Consider the following 21,016-nt stretch of genomic DNA (forward strand, 5'->3'; position numbering starts at 1 on the left):
CTAAGCAACTGCCTAGTTTGCCTAGGTCCACAGGCCACCCCTGATGTCCATTCAAACTAGGTGACTGCAAGCAGTATATTTGGAGATGGGAGTCTTTTTCTCCTGTTCCTACTGTGACTCTTTCATACAGCAACAGAGGACAGAAAAACATTTTTCAAAACAAGAAAAGGTGGTTGAAAACTATAGAATCTTCTGTGCGCATGGAGTTAGGTGTCATATCACAAACAACTTTTTAATTTTGTTTGCAGTTAACTAAATTTAAGTTAGACAGTGTCCTGTTTACCCGTGACATTTGTCATATCTTAGTTGGCAAAAATACAAAAAAAAATCTTTTGTAAGATTACAGTTGATTTCACCATCTGTACCTTGTTTTCTTTTGTGTATATTTTATGACTCTCATAAACAAACCTGCATTTTACATTTTTCAGTAATGCTATTCTTTACTGTTACAAGTTTAATGGTATTTAAATTATGTCAGTTACCCATTCTGTCTCATTTTCACTGTCTTTCCTTTTTTTCATGTAGTGCAAAGCAATAGCTGCTAAGAAAAGAAAATTCACTGGGATTAAAACCATACCTTTCCTCTGGTACCCTAGCACTTTTTTTTTTTTAAGCACAATCGTGTGAAATTGAGTAACATGTCAATCTGGCTCCTTTTCTGACTCTGACTGACTGCTTCTGGTGTTATGGGGAAAGTGCTACTGTGTAGGAGCATCAAAACCATGATGATCTTAGCCAATGCTCTAGCGTGCTGTTTTGGTAGGGGTTTAAAAAAGTAGAAATATCAGAAGCAATGTACAGCTTCACACTTCCATCACAATGTTCACACTTCCATCAGTCTGAAGTGAAACCTCTCATTTGTTGGTAAATTATCATAAGTTTAAAGAATCCTAATACCATATTTTGAAGGGTACAACTTCCAATCTCACTCAGTCACTAATCTTCCCAGTTTTCTCACTGTAAGACTACTAGGGGCTGCTCTCCCTGCTTGCTACACTTGCCAACCCCCCTCTTTCTGGGGGTAGGCAGCCCCGGCTCTTCCACCAGCCACCAGGGAGGGCCGGCCGAGGCGTGGAAGCCCTGGCCTGCCTCCTTGCCCCTCTCCCCCAGCTGTCAGTCTGAGGCTGGGCCAGCCCTGGCTCTCCTTCCCCCAGCTGTCAGGGGAAATTACACCACACCTCAAAAATTGAGGTTTACAGGTTCTTTTGAAGGAACTGAGTCTAGACTGCTTGCTCTTTCGAAAAAAAACAAACTCTTTTGAAAAAGTGATCGGAAGAAGATATGCAAAGTCCTGACGAATCTGCATATCTACTTTCAAAAGTAAAACATAGTCTAGATGTGCCCCAGCCCCAGCTCTACCCCTTTCTCTTCCCCCAGCCTTGGCAGCCCTGCTCCCTCTCCCCCGCCTCTGGCTGCTGGCAGGACCGATACCGCGCCAGCCCCAACTCTGCCTTCTCCCTCCCCTGGCCACACCATCCGTGGCTCTACCCCCTTATCACCGCTGGCCTCAGCAGCCTCGGCTCTCTCCCCTCAGCCTCCGGGGTGGGGGTGGGGCTGGAGGGGGTGGGCAAGGCTGAGACTGGGGTGCAGCAGGCCCAGCTCCCTCCTGGAGCACCAAGGATGGGGGAGGAGGGAGGCCACATGGCACCTGCCCCCCCCCCCCCCAAGCATTGGGGAGGGGAGAGGGAAGAAGAAGGCAGGCGGGACATAGAGTGATGTGATGATGTCACTCTGTGGTCCTGCAAGAATTTTTTTTTCTAGAGAGAAAGAGATATCTTGCAATTTGCTTGAGGAGGAGCCTTATTAATTTCAGGGTGACACCTCACAGGAGTAAGGATTGCAAGATCAGGCCTTGAGTCTTCATGTAAATTAGCTTCTTACCCTATGAGTCTACGTAAAGCTGCAAGAGCTGTGGTTGATCTCAGTAGGGAAAAATCAATGACTCACATTTCCACAGAGAGAAATGTAATTTCCAGTCTCATAGCAACTGTCCTTGCAAATGTTTCAAACCTTGTGTGACAAAATATTTAGCACTTACAGATCTTCTTTTAATATCTGAGTCCCGTCCACCCCCTCACCTTAAATGTGTCTGCATTTTACATTACTCTAACTCTGCTGATTTGTGGTTTTACATTTAAAAAGTCAGGTAAAAAGTTAAAATCTGAGAAAAGTAAATGTCTAGTAAATGTTTTATGGTAATTTTGGTTGGTATCTGGGATAAACTGGTTTTAGAATCTGATCTCTATTAATTACTGATCTAGAGATGCAAACAAGTTAATTATTTAGAGCACGGTCTTCTTTTAAGACTGATACACATGCTTACTGATGTAGAAATTTTATAGACAAATTTAACCCTTACTGACAATGGGTGCATCTGAATTGGTGCTGAAAATAGTTGAGCTCCTACACATCGACTTCAGTGGACCAAAGGTCGACAAGACAGGCTTAGTAGTGTGTACGCATTGTTTTGAAATTTGTCCTTATGTGTCTAAATTCAGTCTAAACTCCTAGTGTAGACCAAGCCCTAGATTTGACAGAGCTAACCCATTTCAGAATGTGCGTTTGAGGATTTAGTGGGCTACAGCACATCACTAAGAGACAGGACTGTGGTGGTGTATTCTTAGCTTTCCCAGTGATTTACTCTGAGGGCTTAGGTAAATTGCTAATGTGTTTGTGCTTCAATTCCCTTACTTCTAAAAAGGGGATAATAACATTTAACTATGTCAAAGGTGGATTTTGAGTCTTAATTAAAGAAAGTTTGTGTTCTGTGCTATCCTCTGATGAAAGATGGTGTAGACATGCAAAGAACTAATAGTAATTGTGCCTGGGATTTTCATATATGCATAAGTTGGGCACTTGAACCCATTGAAAGTTGATGGAAGTTGGGCACCTAACTTCCTTTGTAAAGCCCGGCATAAAATTTTGAAAGGCATTTTAATTGAATTCACTCCCTGCTTTTCTTGTAGTTGATTATGGAAGAGGTGCACAAGAGTACCAGTAACAGTTCAGCAACGCCACCACAAACAACGTCCATACAAAGTACAACACTACAGGCAGCTCATCTCTCTCACATTGCTCAACAGGTAAAATTTTTGAACTGGTTAAAAGAAATTTTTTTGTTCAAAGCATATTTTGCAGTTTTATAAAATATTCAGGGAGAATAAGAACCAGGAAATTGGGGAGGGGAGAGAAATGTAGTTTGTTTCTAATTGATCCTACAAAATTAATATCTTGACTTGGATTCCAAATAGCCACGTTTACATGATATTAGTACAGTGCAGAACATTGACTCATCATTCATGTAACAATTTAGATCCTGGCAAATGGAAGTAGCCAAGCACTTGCGGCTCTCTTTGACAGCAGTTATTGTGGGTGCTCTGCACTTCAGAAACTTTCTTTTAGCTATTTGCAATTGAGTAAATGCGTTTAAAATTTTACAAAATAAAACCTATGTAGGTTGGAGATTTTGCTAGGAAAAACTTCTAGTGAACTCTACTAAAAACACTTACTTAAAAAATACCGATGCTTTGGAACCATTTTTTGTTTTTGTTTTTGATAAAAAAAACATTTAATGAGGCAATCACATTTTCAAAGCTTGAAATTGAATCATTCAGGATGCAGCCACTTTAAAACTTTTGCATCTGCGAGATGAGCTGTCCTATAGAAAGTCTCACTGTCCTTCTGTCCCTTCTGAACTCTACAAAATAATTTGCCCTATGTAGAGAGTTCAAATTGTAATGCGAAATTTAGCTATAGTTTAGTCATAATTGCTTGAAGCCATAAATGGATAGTGAACATGAACAAACATCGTGTTGTTTGATACAATCTAATTCTACCAAAAATTCACAGTTTGATTTTTGATATCAAAGTAAGGATTTTTACTATGTAAGAACTGAGGCAAAGCACTTTTATGAATATTCTTGTATAGGTTTTAATGATTAATCTTTTCTAAAACAAATATCTTCTGTTGCATATTATGAAAAGTAGTGCAGAATTTAGGGGAGGACGCTGGTGATTTAACTTTTCACTTATACAGCTTTAGTAAATTTAAAAGCACAAAGGCTCATTTGAGTTCAGAGTCAGAAGTATAAACTTATCACAGTGTTAAAATTGTTGTATAAAGTGATCATCTCTCTATATATATTAAAATATTTTTCCTGGGGGATGGCAGAGTGATGTCATCACAGCACTCTGCATCCCATTTGCCTCCTCTTCCCCTCTCCCATCCTCCATGCAGCAGGAGGCAAAATCCCCCAACTTAAGCCAAACTTCGCTGCTTCCCCTCACCATTTGGAATTGCTATTTTAAATCAAGGCCCTACTCCCCTTCCTCCACTCCCACCCAACAGTGCTTTCAACACCAAGAAACATGGCGCAGTAGCCGGTAGACCCTACATCGCAGCCATGACAGCCCAGGGGTGCAGTGCTTGGGACAGCAGCCCCGGGACAGGCACTAGGAGCAGGGCTCCAAGGTTGGCTTATGTGCCAGCAGCAGTCTCTTGGGGGGCTCCCCCGCTGCTGGATCAGGGTGCTCAACCACCCAGAGACCAACTGTTCCCACGGAGACTCACCCCCAGTAGCTGCATTTACCGTGGCTACCAAAGCACTCCCAAACCACCCAGGGGAGCCACCAGACCGACCTGTTAGCTCCTTTCCTTCGGCTCCTGGGCAGACTCTCCACACAGGGCTGGGACAGTGAGCAGCACAGGAAGGACCGCACAGGGGAGAGGATGGAACAGTGGCCCCCCATGCTGCTGCTTTCCCCACCTCAGCAGGCTGCAGTGCCCCAGAGCACCGCATGCATGAGGCACTATCTGTGCCCCAGGTGGGGCGGACAGGCACTCCCGTGCGTCCCTTTTTCCCCCTCCCTCTCCAGATTGCACAGACAGCACAGAGCAGTTTCTCAAGCACAAGCCTGGCCCTACTAAACACTGCCCTAAAATGTGTGCTTGTTTTTCTCCTGTATGGTATATTTAAATTCTAACAAAAGAGTTCTGTATAGTTCAGCACACCACAAACTGAGCAGCACTATGTTTTCCTGGAATTTATCAGAGTGGTATAGCCATTGTCAGTGGCTATCAGTTTCTCTGACACCCTCCCTGTCCTGCATGTAGACATTGTTAATTTAATTTTCAAGTCTTCTGTCTCCTTCTCTCCCTCCTCTCCATGTTGCTGATATATCAGAGGCAGTGGAGGTGTGAGGTGCATATAACCATGCAGGTTAACCGATGAGCCCGTGCTTATAGGTTAACCGTGGACATGAGTGCATGTTAATGTCCCTAAATCCTACCAGATTTTCCACTACTCTCTCCAGAATTCATTACTTCTTCATGCTCATCAGTAAAATACTAGCCCAGGCCTTCAGTCTCATATCTTTATACAGCAACACTTTCTCTGACTTCTCACTTGTCAGCTGCAGTAATAATCTACTTTGCCCGACCATGCTCCGACCTTCTGGGAACCCCCTTTGCTGGCTCCCTTTTATCTTCTCCATCACATTCTATCTCCTGTTTGCTGTCCCATTTTATTTTTCTTCCATGATAGCCTTTGTGACTTCTGTGCATCCTACTTTGTGTTGAAAGACTCAAAAAAGTGTTTGGACAAACACAAACTTCCTTATCAGTAAGGCAGGGGAGGGCACACCAGCTGACCCCGCCATGTAACCTCTTCCCGTGCTGCTCCCTTGCTTCCTCATTCCAACATCCCTGGAGAGAGGAGGAGCTGTTGGCAACTCCCAGCCTCTGGGCCTCCATGGAGCTTCTTCCTCTGTGTACAGGGCTGGGGGGTGAAGGGCTGGCAGTTCTGCTGCTGTCCACATTGGAAGGGGCAGCAAGGAAAAGAGCAGAATGCTGTCAGCTTCTCTGGCTGCTGTAGCTCTCCCTTCTGCCCCCCACCCTCCCAGTGTCCCAGCTTTGTACACAGAGATGGGGCAGCTCAATGGAGGGGTTAGGGATGGCCAGCAGGGAGTTTTTCTGGTACACCAGAATGACTAAAAATAACTTGCTGGCACACTGTACCTGGCCCTACTGGCCCACTTGCACCACTGCTTCTAGCCATAGCCTTCCCCTCTTAGTAAGAAATATACTGTCCAAATGCACACACACATTCACCCATGCAGCTTCAGTATTTATTATTGTCTCTCTGATCCATTTTGACCCTCTGTTCAACTTTTGTCCCAGACAGCTTTTTTGATTTCATCTAATTTAAGGTCTGTTCTTGTGAAGTGCTGATTCTTCTCAACACCCCTGGATTTACATGGGAGTGGAGGAGGATACTTTCCTAGCATTTTATACGGTCTGTCGTTTGTTTGTCTAATTTAATGCACCAGTTACGATGGAATTAAAGCTTAAACAATAAGCTCTCCCAATGGAAGTCTTTGTTGTTATATGTAAAGTGCCATGCACGTATTCTGAGGCAATTTTTTAAAAAGTAATTCTCAATGTTATTGTAGAAAAGCCTGCTTTTCTACATCAGACTCATTTCAGTCTGAATTGAAGGTTGTGAGGCACAACATTTTTGTGCACATATTGCTAAAGCATTTGGCTTTCTCCCTAACCAAAGGCAATTCTGTGACTCGTTTAGACTTTTTCATATACAGCAGCATATCAGAAAAACACATTTAATTTGTTAAGACTATTTTATGTCACAGTTTAAAACAAGACTTCATTAATGCCTATTCCCCACTACTAGTCATCGACTTACCGCATTTTCTAACTACATGCTACAAAGCATACATCTAATTTTGTTAATTAATTTTATATTTCTTTTAGATGTCTCTAAGAGGCCCTACTCCGTTGACAGTTGTACAGCTTCCTGGAGAGCAAGTACAAGTGCAGGGAGTTATCCAGACAGCTCAGTCCTCCGTAATCCACTCACCTCAGGTGCAAACAGTGCAGGTAACTGCATAGTGTTGGGGTTTTTTTAACATATATGAGAGGACTTGTAAAATCTTATCTGATTGATCTGAACCTACCATAGTGCAGCCTTGCTAGCACCATTAGTAACATGTCTGTGAATTTTTCTAATATAAGGAGGACATCTAGGAAGCCAGTTTGTAAATCCAAGCCCTAAAATATTTGGTTTTAGGTACATTATTCTAATTTAGTCATTATTTATATCTTTTATGTTTTATATTGGTCATATGTGTCCTTAGAGCTAAGATTGCACATCCAAACCTTATTTAGGGGTTTTATAATTTATATATAAAATTTGATTGGAGCTGAAACTTTACATATAATAATATCTCTGTCCACAAGCTCCTTTTTATGTGTTTATTTTTGCAAAAATGTTGCATTTATCAGATACTCTGATGTGCTCCTTTAAAGCTTCTAATTGATTAACGAAAACAATGTATGAATCAGTTGCTTTTGATGTTTTGATCATTTGTGAATATGTAATTATATTGTTACATCATTAGCATATTAGATAGCCTGATATGTGGCTGAATGTGTAATTATATAATATGGCTATAATAAAAATAAAAATAGTGAAGTGGCAATATACAGGTATGGCACAGACTAGACCATCCAATTTACCAGGTTTATTTCGGACTCTTCACAAATTGCCATGAGATCTTTAAATTGTAGTATAGATGAACAGAAAGAATCTTTGGTTAATGTCTTATTTAGAGGAAAATACTGCAAATAGTTCATTATCCCATGTACTTTAACATACAAATTAGGAATTAACCAAAACAATCCAGGGGTTCAGATGTTCATCTAGTCAGCAGATCTGAGTGGTGGTCCTTATTTGTTGCACACCAGCAGTATATTCAGTGCTTTACTGAATATAGCATAAAACATAATTCTGCCCTAAGGGACATGGGTCTGCTGCTATCTCACTGATTTTGAACAAGTCAGTTCATTGATCTGTGACTCAATTTTACCATTTGCTTTTATTAACATAGTTAATAGATTTGATAGCAGCCTTCAACTTCCTGAAGGGAGGTTCCAAAGAGGATGGAGAAAGGCTGTTCACAGTAGTGATGGATGCAGTGGTCTCAAGTTACAGTGGGAGAGGTCTAGGTTGGACATTAGGAAAAACTGTCTCTCTAGGAGGGTGGGTTACCTAGGGAGGTGGTGGAATCTCCATCCCTAGAGATTTTTAAGTCTTGGCTTTACAAAGCCCTGACTGGGTTGATTTAGTTGGGATTGGTCCTGCCATGGGCAGGGGGCTGAACATGATGACTTCCTGAGGTCTCTTCCAGCTCTATGATTCTATGACTTTATGATTCTAAAACTACCCTATCCCGGGAGACTGTTTTGGTTACGACAATCTTACAGCCCACTGAGATGGAAGTCTGCTCATGTGGCCCACTCATTAAGCTAGGGTATGTCTAAACTACATGGCTCCGTCGACGGAGCCATGTAGATTTGTTTGTTCGGCAAAGGGAAATGAAGCCGCGATTATTTAAATCGTGGCTTCATTTCCCTTTGCCGATCAGCCTAATCTACATGGCTCCATCAATGGAGCCATGTCGTTTAGACACACCCCTAGATTGCCCATTGCTGACTTAGTGTAGAAAGCAGGGAGTGGGGAACCTCCAGGCCACACCACTTTCTGCAACTCCCATTGACCAGGAATGGCAAACTGTAGCCAGTGGGAGTTACAAGCTGCTGTGCTTATGAACGTTCAGGTAAACAAAGTGTCTGGCGGCTCACCAGCAGATTATCCTACTTCTTTTTGTGAACTTCATGGCCTTCTAGAGATAAAGGAAACATGAGCAACTTTCTCTAAATATTGATAGCAAACCCCTCTTTGATGACGACAGCTAATTGAAAAGAACTTTTCCCAGAGTTGTACACATTCCTGTTGACATTATGTTGCTGGTACAGAGATAAGTATAAATAAAAGAGCCTTGTTTGCTTGTGTTTATTTGAGATCATCAGAGAAAAAAATTGACATTTGCCAAATGGAGAAGGCAACAAATGAAATACAAAAAATTACAGCTAAAACCATCATATAAAACAAAAACTGTTAAAAAAATCCATTTGATTAGACTGTATTGCATTGTACCTGTTTCTTCTGTGATATGCTGATGCTTCTTTAAATGTGTTCATTGTATTCAGTTGACTCTAATTATAAATACAGTACTCTAAGCAATTGTCTCCGCACAATAAATAACTTTTTATTATTTGACGTTTCTTTTAAAATTGCCCTCCCTTCTTTTTCTTAGATGGTGTTCATTCTCCCACTGTCTCCTTAATCATGTTTCTTTAAGTGAGGGCAGGTCACCTTTTTCCTCTAGTGTTCTATTTCTAAAACTCACTAGCCAATATTGTAATATTCATGCTCTGGTTAGTAGCAATAACATGTAATCTTCCTCCAGCACTACTATATGTGAAAGAAAGCATAGAATCGAATGAAGTAAAAACGTTAAATGAACCAAACTGTACCATAGAATCTCTATGGATAGTAATTCCGTGCTCTAATAATTAGAATATAACAGTAGGGATATATTACTGACTGCTTGACCAGGATGGAGATAGTGACTCTGAAATGCTCTACAAGTTACATACTATAGAGATAAAAACCTCAATAATAATAAGTGATTTCAGCCTTCTTTCATAGGTCATGTTCGCTAGACCTTTAATCATTCTTGTTGCTCTTCTCTGAACCCTCTCCAATTTCTTCACATCTTTCTGGAAATGCGCTGCCCAGAACTGGACACAACACTCCAACTGAGGCCTAACCAGTGCAGAGTAGAGTGGAAGAATGACTTCTCGTGTCTTGCTCACAACACACCTGTTAATGCATCCCAGAATCATGTTTGCTTTTTTTGCAGCAGCATCACACTGCTGACTCATATTCAGCCACTATAACCCCTGGATCCCTTTCTGCTGTACTCCTTCCTAGACAGCTGCTTCCTATTCTGTATGTGTGAAACTGATTGTTCCTTCCTAAGTGGAGCACTTTACATTTGCCTTGTTAAACTTCATCCTGTTTACCTTAGACCATTTCTCCAATTTGTCCAGATCATTTTGAATTATAACCCTATCCACCAGAGCAGTCGCAACCCCTCCCAGCTTGGTATCATCTGGAAACTTAAGCGTACCTTCTATGCCAATATCTAAATCGTTGATGAAGATATTGAACAGAGCCGGTCCCAAAACAGACCCCTGCAGAACCCCACTTTTTATTCCTTTCCAGCAGGATTGTGAACCATTAATAACTACTCTCTGAGTACAGTTATCCAGCCAGTTATGCACCCACCTTATAGTAGCCCCATCTAAGTTGTATTTTCCTAGTTTATTGATAAGAATATCATGAGAGACTGTATCAAATGCCTTACTAAAGTCTAGGTAGACCACATCCACTGCTTCTCCCTTATTCACAGGACTCGTTATCGTATCAAAGAAAGCTATCAGATTGGTTTGACACGATTTGTTCTTTACAAATCCATGCTGGCTGTTCCCTATCACCTTGCCACCTTCCAAGTGTTTACAGATGATTTCCTTAATTACTTGCTCCATTATCTTTCCTGGCACAGAAGTTAAACTAACTGGCTTGTAGTTTCCCGAGTTGTTCTTATTTCCCTTTTTATAAATGGGCACTAGATTTGCCCTTTTCCAGTCTTCTGGAATTTTTTCTGTCTCCCATGATTTTCCAAAGATCATAGCTAGAGGCTCAGAGACCTCGTCTATCAGCTTCTTGAGTATTCTAGGATGCATTTAATCAGAAATCAACTTTTCTAGATGATTTTTAACTTGTTCTTTTTTATTTTATCTTCTAAACCTACCCCCTTCCAACTAGCATTCACTGTGTTAGGCATTCCTTCAGTCTTCTCAGTGAAGACCGAAACAAAGAAGTCATTAAGCATTTCTGCCATTTCTAAGTTTCCTGTTACTGTTTCTCCCTCCTCACTGACCAGTGAGCCAACCCTGTCCTTGGTCTTCCTTTTGCTTCTAATGTATTTATTAAAAGTCTTCTTGTTTCCCTTTATTCCCGTAGCTAGTTTGAGCTCATTTTGTGCCTTTGCCTTTCTAATCTTGCCCCAGCATTCCTGTGTTGTTTGCCTATATTCATCCTTTGTAATTTGTCCTACTTTCCATTTTTTATATGACTCCTTTTTTATTTTTAGATCATTCAAAATCTCGTGGTTAAGCCAAGGCGGTCTTTTGCCATATTTTCTATCTTTCCTACGCAGCAGAATAGCTTGCTTTTGGACCCTTAACAATGTCCCTTTGAAAAACTGCCAACTCTCCTCAGTTGTTTTCCCCCTCAGTCTTGATTCCCATGGGACCTTACCTATCAGCTCTCTGAGCTTACCAAAATCCACCTTTCTGAAATCCACTGTCTCTATTTTGTTGTTCTCCCTTCTACCCTTCCTTAGAATTGTGAATGCTATGATTTCATGATCACTTTCACCCACGCTGCCTTCCACTTTCAAATTCTCAACCAGTTCCTCCCTATTTGTTAGGATCAAATCTAGAACAGCTTCCCCCCGATAGCTTTTTCAACCTTCTGAAGTAAAAAGTTGTCTCCAATGCAGTGCAAGAACTTATTGGATAGTCTGTGCCCTGCTGTGTTATTTTCCCAACATATATCTGGATAGTTGAAGTCTCCCATCACCACCAAATCTTGGGCTTTGGATGATATTGTTAGTTGTTTAAAAAAAGCCTTATCCACTTCTTCCACCTGGGTAGGTGGCCCATAGTAGACTCCTAGCATGACATCACCCTTGTTTTTAACCCCCTTTAGCCTAACCCAGAGAATCTCAGCACTTCCGTCTCCTATGTCCAACTCCACCTCACTCCAAGCATGTTCATGTTTAATATATTAGGGTATGTCTACACTACCACCCTAGTTCGAACTAGGGTGGTTAATGTTGGCAACCAGAGTTGCAAATGAAGCCCAGGATTTGAATTTCCTGGGCTTCATTTGCATGTTGCCGGGCGCTACCATTTTTAAATGCCGGCTAGTTCGGACTCCGTGCCCGCGGCTACACGGCACGGACTAGGTAGTTCGGATTAGGCTTCCTATTCCGAACTACCTGTACACCTCGTTCCATGAGGAGTAACGGCCATTCTGATATCTCTTTGTTCAATAGACATCACAGAACTTTTTCATGAATAATGGAATGCCTGCTATTATTGATTCCAAAGAATTACTTGACAAATCAAGTTTCCTGACCTTGGTTAATTGTAAATGTCTGACCCTTTTTCTGCCTGTCTCTTGCACAGTCGTCAGTAGAGACAAAACCAAGCCACAACATCCAAGTGTTGATTTTGAACACCCTAGATTGTGGGGGAATTCAGATTAGGGAGTTTGCTTTAAGACCATCTTTAGTTTTTAAAGGTTTCTATTCAATAATTTCCTAGTTTGTGCTCCTTCACTGAGGCAGTCTCTGGGAATTGTTCACCTTTAGCAAGTATGTATGATATTACTTACATCTGGAATATACTATTTCTTTACATTTTTGGTAGTATTTTACATGTGTTTAGTTTCCATGTACTTGTGTCTTATATACATTTTAATTGAAAAAAATGTAATCTGTCTTGGGTATTTTTGTAGCATACAACACAGTGACATGAGATGTGCTTTTTAGGTATCTTCTTTGTCAGAGAGTGAGGATTCTCAGGATTCATCAGATAGCATAGGCTCTTCACAGAAGGCCCGAGGTATCTTAGCACGGCGCCCATCTTACCGGTGAGTACCTTTGTGACATTTCCCAGGGTACAATCTGGACTACCAAACAGCTGTGCCTTCTTAGCTCTCTAACCTGGGACACCTCTTTCACAACTTTGCTGAGTTTTGCTCACACGTAGTCTCCTGCATGTAACTTGTTCCCAGCTACACAGTTTGAGTACTACTAGCTAGCCATTCATAAATTATTTATCAGGAGGCACCCAAAGATCTCCAGTTCACAGCCTTACTCCTCAGAAATGTGTCTTGCCCTGCTTAACATTCTCCTGGACAGGGTAAGCTCTTAGTACATCTGTCATTCCAACATTGGATAATGATTATGCAGGAGTGCTGTTTTCCTAAGTAGACATTCAAACACACTGGTTTAGATTAAACAAGTTTATTAACTGGAGAAAGATGTTACGGGATTACAGGTGGTAACTCATAAAAGTCAGAACTGATTAGAAAAGAACTAAAAAGATTAACCTGCAAGCTAAACGAACTTAAAAGCAAGTGGTCTCTCTCACCATAAGCTACAATGATTCACAGGCTGTATTTCTTTTCAGCTAGGGACCTCTCTCCCAGTTCAGTGTTTTTCAGGTATTCATTGATGTTGTGAACAGAGAGATGGGAGGAAGAAAGAGGTGATGTGCAGGGCACTATCTCTTATTTTTAAACCCTTCCCATGTCATGAGAATTACCTCCAGTGTTCCCAGTAAGCTGAGTGCTTTGGTGGCCACCCAGAAGCGATTCAAATGCCACCTAACAGATTAGCAGAACACCCACAGCTAGCAGCATATATTTCTGCTGATGGTGCACATCCACACATGCCTCAGTGCACATAAGATTTATTTTGCACGTGGATGGAAAAAATTAGAGGGAACATTGATTACCTCCCTACTGGAGTTAGACAAATAGTCCTCTGCCTATGTGAGGTTTGAACCGTCTCTGAGCTGAAATGTAAATGTCTTCTTTATAACTTCTCCCCTGCTGGTAGGGCCCAGTTAAGCCATTAATGTCCCTTTTAGCACCAGGCTTCTATGCTAATGTGTCTTTGTTTCTGATAAATTGGTTTGTGTGTATTTCCTAGAACTACAACATATTTCAGTAACGATCATTTAGCAAATTTTGCAAATTTTACGTACAGTGATGTTACACGTTTCAACAGGATAATATTCTGTAGACTGAGTTTTCAAAAGTTGCCTCACAAGGCATTCTTTGTTCAGAATGTATCATAACCATATAAAAGTGAACATCAGTACATCACAACGTTATTCCACCTCCTGCACATCCCACCTCCTGGCTTGTCCCTGTGGGCCAACGGGGGCTTTCTCCCTCCAACCTCCCTTGGCCCAGGGGACAGGCGGTGGGGCTCTCTCCTTCCCCTCTCCCATAGCCCGGGATGGAGGTCATCGGGGGCTTTCTCCCTTCCTTCTCCCAAGGTGGGGAGAGCTTACGGGAGCTTTCTCCCTCCCTCTTGGTCCTTCCTGGGGTGGGGAAGGAAAATCAGTGCAGGCTGTCTCACAGGCACGGGGGCCACCACTTACACAGTCTGGTGGCAGGCAAGATAGCAAGCTCCAGCCCTGCTGGTCAGTCTCTTAGTGGTACGGCTGTCCCCAGTGTTCACTACAGTATAGTTCCCCCCTGCGCTCACTATCCCCAGTGGCCACTGTGAGTATCGCATCCCTCTGAACAGCCCCTCCCTTTTCATGTTATGGAAAACAGTCCCATTTCCAGCACTTCTGGTTTTCCTGGTACAACCAAACCCTGACCTTGCTTTAAGCTGCATAGCAAATTTGGCGGTCCTAGTGCTTACCATTTAGGAGGAGTTCTTAAACAAACCAGTTCACAGACGGACAGACAGATAGATGCACATTTCTAAAATGGATAGGTCTCTTTATACAGACATTATATCTGCTTTTGGTGATACACAAATTCCAGTTATCTGAATTCCAGTTATCTAAAAAGTCTAGTTGTCCAGTTCTACAAGGTAGCCCTATTTTTATTAATAGCACTTAGTTGTATCTGAGTGTTTGGTTATTTCCAAGGTTCTTATGTTCCCTACATCATCTGGCTGAATGGGAGTATTCTGTACTTTTCAAAGTGATAAGCCATGAAATAAATGTATAATGCATCTTAAAGCTTTGTAGTTTTAAAATGGATATTCTGAAAATTTACAAATTAAAGCTTCCAAAGTTATGCCAAAGAATGGTAGTTTTCCTACCCTACCCTAGTGCTTCTCATTTTTTAGTTTTCTACTCCCATTCTCTCTGCTGTTTTCTTCTTCTTAATTTAAATACCAAAATAAACTACTTTTATGTTAAACTGTTTTTTCAGTTCCACATACAAAAAATTCAGAGTGAAAAAAGAATGGTCAACAATTCTCACTCAAAGAATGCTTTATGGGAAAACACTAGTGCACACTGTTTAGATGGAAGTGATACGTAGCAGATAATTTTGAGATTGGAAGTCAAGAATTGTGCTTTCCTGTTGGACAACTGCTAACTCATTATGTGACTTTGGACAAGGTGTATAAACTCTCTGTGCCTCCATTTCTTCTTTTGTTAAACAGGATTCTTTTATTCTCATCTGATACTGTGAGCTATAAAGTGCACTAGGCATTTGAAGAGATGTACAAGAGTTAAGTATTTTTATTAATGAGTTTTGGGATCCTTGGATGAAATGCATTATGTAAGTGAAAAGTATAATTTTGTATCACAATGCAAAAAAAAAATCTTTACTAATTTTAAAAATCCTATAGTATCCTTGTTTCTACTTTATTCTAACAACAAAAATTGGCAAATTGTTTTAGATTAACGTTAGAGAGTGACGTAAATCCACAGTTATTGTAAGAATCAGAGCGTGAGGTTTTAAACTAGGAAAAACTGTAACAGGCAAGTTATAAACCCTGGAAAATGTTTATGGTGGAAACTCTGATGTGCCCATTACTGAAGTGATGCAGCTGTGCTGCTAGAACCAATACAGAAAATCTGACCTATGCATTTTTTCTCAAGACTGACTGGAAAGAAAAAAACCACTGGAACCTCTTTAAAACATCTCGGTGTGTGTTTCCAGCACACTGTTTTAATACAGGCATTTACAGTGATTTGTATGAAAACTATCAGTACAGAGAGCTTATTTTGCAAAAAAAAAAAAAGTATTTTAGAGGACAGTGATTGAAAAATCTTGAATTTGCACTTGCATATACAACTGATTTTAACATTGGTAGCTGCACCGAATCACTCTTTAACTGTAAGTAAAGTGGTTCAAACTTTTGAACAAGGAATAAGAAATAAGAAACTACGGAAATATGATTATCTAAAGTTTAGATCAAGGAATTCTCATATACAACTTTTATTTCAAACTTTACCTGCTTATTTACACTTCTGTATTACGAAAGCTTGATATTACAGGTTAAACCTCTCTAGTCCAACACCCTTGAGACCAGATCAATGCCAAACCAGAGAATTTGCCAGACCACAAGAGGTCAATATTGTCTAGCACAGCGGTTCTCAAACTTTTTGGGCTCCGGAGCCCTTTACATGCGTAAAAATTTATGCAGCGCCCCAGCGGTCCACTGATTGTATGTGTTGTACCTATCGATGTTTCCAGTTTGTGAACCTCGTGGAGCCCCGGAGATGTTTCGCGGAGGGGCTCCGCGGAGCACAGTTTGAGAAACACTGGTCTAGCAGCATTACCAACACTTCCACTGCTTATTGGGCTTTTAAGACATTTAGGGGTAAAATAGAGTTAAATAACCACACAGAACACTGAGAACCAGTACTGGTGGCTGTACGCAAATGTTATGGGACTGCTGGAAACTTGACAACACATTTTGATATTTATTTAAATACAGGTTGAACCTGTCTAGTTCAGCACATTCAGGATTTCATTGGTGCCACGCCAGAGAAGTTGCAGAACCACAGAAGTTAATATTGTAGCAAATGGGTCTCTGTTTCGCCGAGGTGAATAAATGGAGAAATGCCTGCAATGCTGCTTAATAATCATATATGACTATACCGATATACCCTAGATAAGCTTATGCCTAACCAAGGCTTACCAGTTCTCTTCATAAGAAGTGTTAATGTTGTGACACAGTTTTACTGTATTGGTACAAGGAAATAAGTAGATAAAGTATAAAAAAACATGCTTACACTTAGCAACATTACCAACACTTCCACTACTTGCTAGTCTCTTAGAAGACCTATTTAGGGGTAAATTTGAACTAAAAAACAGCATAGAACACTGAGAACCAGGACTGGCATCTCTAAACAAACTTTGCGGGACTTCAGGAAACTTGGCCCCTTAATAAGCGGACATCCAAACTAAAATCATGCAGGATCACGGATGTTGTGTTTGGTTAAATATAGTCATCAAAATGTCTAGAAATCTCTTAATTAAGGATATAATTTGTTTAAAGTTAAACAAGCAGAAAAGTAGCTATTAACCTTTGATGATTCAATCAGGAAGCAGAGATACGTACATGCTTTCTGATTGGCTCTTCCAGGGTAAACAATAATAGTTTTGGCGGAACACAGCTACAGCCAGTAAAGATGTACATATATGGGTAACACTTTACATTAAGGTTCCATTTATAAAGGGTTAACAAATGATTGATATTATAAGCTTGTTATAGACACGAGTGTTGTTGCTTATAACTGTCTAGAACACCTGTTGATCTGTCAGACTCTGTAGCAATCTATAACAATTGATTAGCCATTAAAAAATCTTATCTTATTAATCCTTTATAAAATATTTATAAATGGAACCTAATGTGATGTTTATAAATAGAATCTAATGAGACCCCTGTTTGTATATGCTGTCCAAATGATTAACATTCCTAAAAATGTTAGTCATATTTAACTCTGTGCAGGTCATGTTGTATACAAATATAAGCAAATTACTTCTGAGGAGGTACAGTATAAAATTACTGACTTGTCACATGCCTTTTTTTAACCAAGCACAAGCTATCATTTGTCTTTTGTATGTAGCAATATGGATAATGCTATTAAAAATTGTCAGCTATGTATATTAGCACCATGTCGGTTTCAGGTTGATTAGAATTATATTGGATTTAGATGCTCTATCTCTGTTACAGTTGTAGTTCGATTAATTTAAAAATTGTTGCTGGAGGAGAAATATTTGCCAGCAAAACTTACCTGCAATATTTTAAAAATTTGTACTCAAAGGAATACATTTTAGCCATCTTTTGCTTTCACAAGTCCTAATGAAGAAATTTTTTTTCCATAGAAAAATCTTGAAAGATCTTTCTTCTGAAGACACACGAGATAGAAAAGGAGATGATGAAAGTCCTGGCGTCTCTACTGTCACCTCTATGTCTGTTCCCACACCTATTTATCAGACCAGCACTGGACAGTACAGTATGTTCTATTAAATATACACCCAACCAGACATACATTTTGGGGAAAGTTTATATGGTATCTCCTATATCTGACATTAAGATGAGCTGAGGAAGGACTGGCAATACAAATTATAGTTAGTCCAATTATTATTATATATGCCCACGTTGAGATCAAGGCTCCACTGTGGTAGGTGTTGTACAGCCACAAAATAGAACCTTTCGAATACAACTTACTAAACTTTTTAGTAATTGTCATGATTGTTTACTTTAGTGCTTTTCTGATATAATCTGAAACTTGCCTCCCTTTCAATTTGGTTTTCCTCCATGGTGCTTAGGTGTTTTCCTTATGCCCCCATCCTTGCAAATGACACAGGTTTGGAAAGGACTCTTTTAATCTGTGCTCTTCTGACTGAGAACTCAAAGTGGGTTGCTGCTCCAGACACCCTTTACTTCTTGAAGGTATTCTTCTGTCATGATTTCCCAAAACAACAGACCAAGACTACAGTTGACCTAATTAAAATAAGATTAAGCATAGCAAAAGAAAATACAGTGAAAGCTTTGTCATCTGGCACTCTGCGGGAACTGTGGTTGCTGGTTAACTGAATGTGCCGGATAAAAAAGCAGCTCTTGCCAACCCCAGGAGCAGAGCTGGCAGCCCATCCAGCACTCTGTTATTTTCAAACTTTGTAAATTGGCTGGGGGCATTTCTGGTTAATAGAGTCCCAGATAACAAAGCTTTTATTGTAATATTTAAACAAAGAAACAATATACATAATAAAGCTCCCATGAAATTACAGAAAGATTAAGTAGGCTTACTATAGTGTTAGGGTATGGCTACACTAGCCACCCTAGTTCGAACTAGGGTTGCTAATGTAGTCATTCAAACTTGCAAATGAAGCCCGGGATTTAAATATCCCGGGCTTCATTTGCATGTTCCCGGGCACCGCCATTTTTAAATGCCCGGTAGCTCAAAATACCTGCCCGCGGCTACATGCCGCACAAGCTAGGTAGTTTGAATTAACACTCTTAATTGGAACTACCGTTACTCCACCGGTGTCAGATTGCATTCAGGGACATACTCTCCCCTCTCTGTATCCCAGGAGCTCCCCTTCTTGAAAGCCTTTGTCATTTTTACCCTGTGATTCCTTTAATCTCAAAGATGAACGTTTATAGTATCAGGATGGGAAGTTCCATCAGCATTTCAACAAAATATTATTTGATGAGCTGGGGGAAATAAATTAGTTCTCCATACAATGATTGTTGACCTCTCTTCCTGCTGTCCCCCTTCTAGTTCTGGAAGGACCCTCTAACTCAGGAGTTTTCAAATTCTGGGTCGTGGCTTCTAAGGACAAGCCACTAGCTGGCCACGAGACACTTTGTTTACCTGCACCTCCTCAGGTACAGGTGATTGCAGCTCCTGTTGGCTAATGGGAGCTGCAGAAAGCAGTGTCTCGGTCCGCACCACTTCCCACAGCTTCCATTGGCTGAGAACAATGATCCATGGCCAATGGGAGCTGCAGTCGCCCGTAACTGCGAAGGTGCAGGTAAACAAAGCATCTCACTGCCAGCCAGCAGCTTGCCCTTTACAAGTTGCAGTCCAGCGTTTGGAAACCCCTGCTCTAACTTACATGCTCTAAATCGAACATTTCAAAGGCCATGTTGATTTTGTCTGTCTTTTGGCCAGCCTAAGAAGTCAAAATGATTGAATCTGCTTTGCATGGTAACTCATCCTGGCTAGATATGTTGAGAAAAAGACACTTTCTCTTCCCATTAAAAATAACAGGAGTTGCTGCTGATGTGTTTTTGAAATGAAACACAGGCAAATATGAACTTTTTCTGTATTTATATTTAATCACAAAAAATGTCCACATATAGTTGCAACATATGTTTTTTACCACCAACCTCTCCCCTAACCACAGTGTCACTCAACTCTGATGTCACAATGTCACCATTTGATAGTGTCACAATCCAGTCAGTCAACAGTGATATGTTCCAGCAGTAACAGAGGTAGGGAGGAGTGAAGGCAGCACCATGTCTACCACATAGTGTATTTTTCATGGGTGCAAGCCACTCTTTGTAAATGTATAAATATATACGCAAATAAGCCTTAGCCTTTGGGCTTATAGTGCCAGTGCAGCTGATAGCTGGCATGGCTAGTTTACTCTGTGTGTCCTGTATTGCAGTGAAACCAGAAGTGTCAAATTTGTTTCAAAATTTAAGATGTGCCACAAGAGAGGTTTTATAAAACCTGAGGCTACTAGACATTTCTCTGACATTAACGGATGAAATATAAAGCCATTTTTAAACATTCCCTGTATGTTTGCAACCCAAACGCTGCAGCTTTGTATTTTTTCATAGGTGACCAGAAGCTGATGAGTCTCTTTTCAATCTTTAAGCTACGTGAAGTACAAACCAGCACAAACCCTAGAAAATAAATTAGGGTGGTCTGAATTTATTCAGTTTAATAGCCTACCCGATGTTAGTATCATATGTAAGGACATTGTGTAGTAAATACAAAGTTTTAACGCAGCAGTGGCTGTGACTGGCCCCATGATTATTAAGTCAGTCTTTGAAGGTGGAAGAAAACTGGCCTTCAGATCTTGGGACTAATTTTTAAAATACCAACTTAAGACAGGAGATTGCATGTTGGAAGTGGGTGTACTTAGTACAGGCTATCCCGTAACTCCAGAAGGAAAACATTCTCTGTATATCTACCTTATTTTTTCTTTCTTTTTCACTGAAGTTGCTATTGCCCCAAATGGAGCACTGCAGCTGGCCAGTTCAGGTACAGATGGTGTGCAGGGTCTGCAGACATTAACAATGACAAATGCTGGTGGCACCCAGCCTGGAACAACAATACTGCAGTATGCGCAGACATCTGATGGTCAACAGATACTTGTGCCCAGCAACCAGGTGGTAGTGCAGAGTGAGTATGCATTACAAAACCCTTTACAAATACTGTCTCCTCCCCCCCCCCCCCGAACCTGTAGCTTTCTAAGATTTTTTTTCTTTTTAATTTAACTTATTCTAC

General features: G+C 40.7%; 1 protein-coding gene across 5 annotated transcripts in view; it reads left to right on the forward strand.

Moving 5' to 3' along the window:
- Window positions 1-21,016, forward strand: part of ATF1 (activating transcription factor 1) — a 48,431-nt gene that overhangs the window by 20,192 nt on the left and 7,223 nt on the right. The window contains exons 1-6 of one of the 5 annotated variants that reach the window (XM_014577576.4): window positions 2,970-3,083; window positions 6,208-6,293; window positions 6,770-6,895; window positions 12,547-12,647; window positions 17,874-18,004; window positions 20,729-20,911. In XM_014577576.4, coding sequence (XP_014433062.1) covers window positions 6,255-6,293; window positions 6,770-6,895; window positions 12,547-12,647; window positions 17,874-18,004; window positions 20,729-20,911 — 580 coding nt within the window. In that variant the 5' untranslated portion in view covers window positions 2,970-3,083; window positions 6,208-6,254. Of the gene's footprint in view, window positions 1-2,966; window positions 3,084-6,178; window positions 6,294-6,769; window positions 6,896-12,546; window positions 12,648-15,317; window positions 16,589-17,873; window positions 18,005-20,728; window positions 20,912-21,016 lie in introns of those variants that run through there. The other 4 variants (XM_025188722.3, XM_075902046.2, XM_075902047.2 and 1 more) reach the window with 4 other exon arrangements.

The sequence above is a fragment of the Pelodiscus sinensis genome, chromosome 31, assembly GCF_052426305.1.
Source record: "Pelodiscus sinensis isolate ZL-2025 chromosome 31, ASM5242630v1, whole genome shotgun sequence".
Lineage (NCBI taxonomy): Eukaryota > Metazoa > Chordata > Testudines > Trionychidae > Pelodiscus > Pelodiscus sinensis.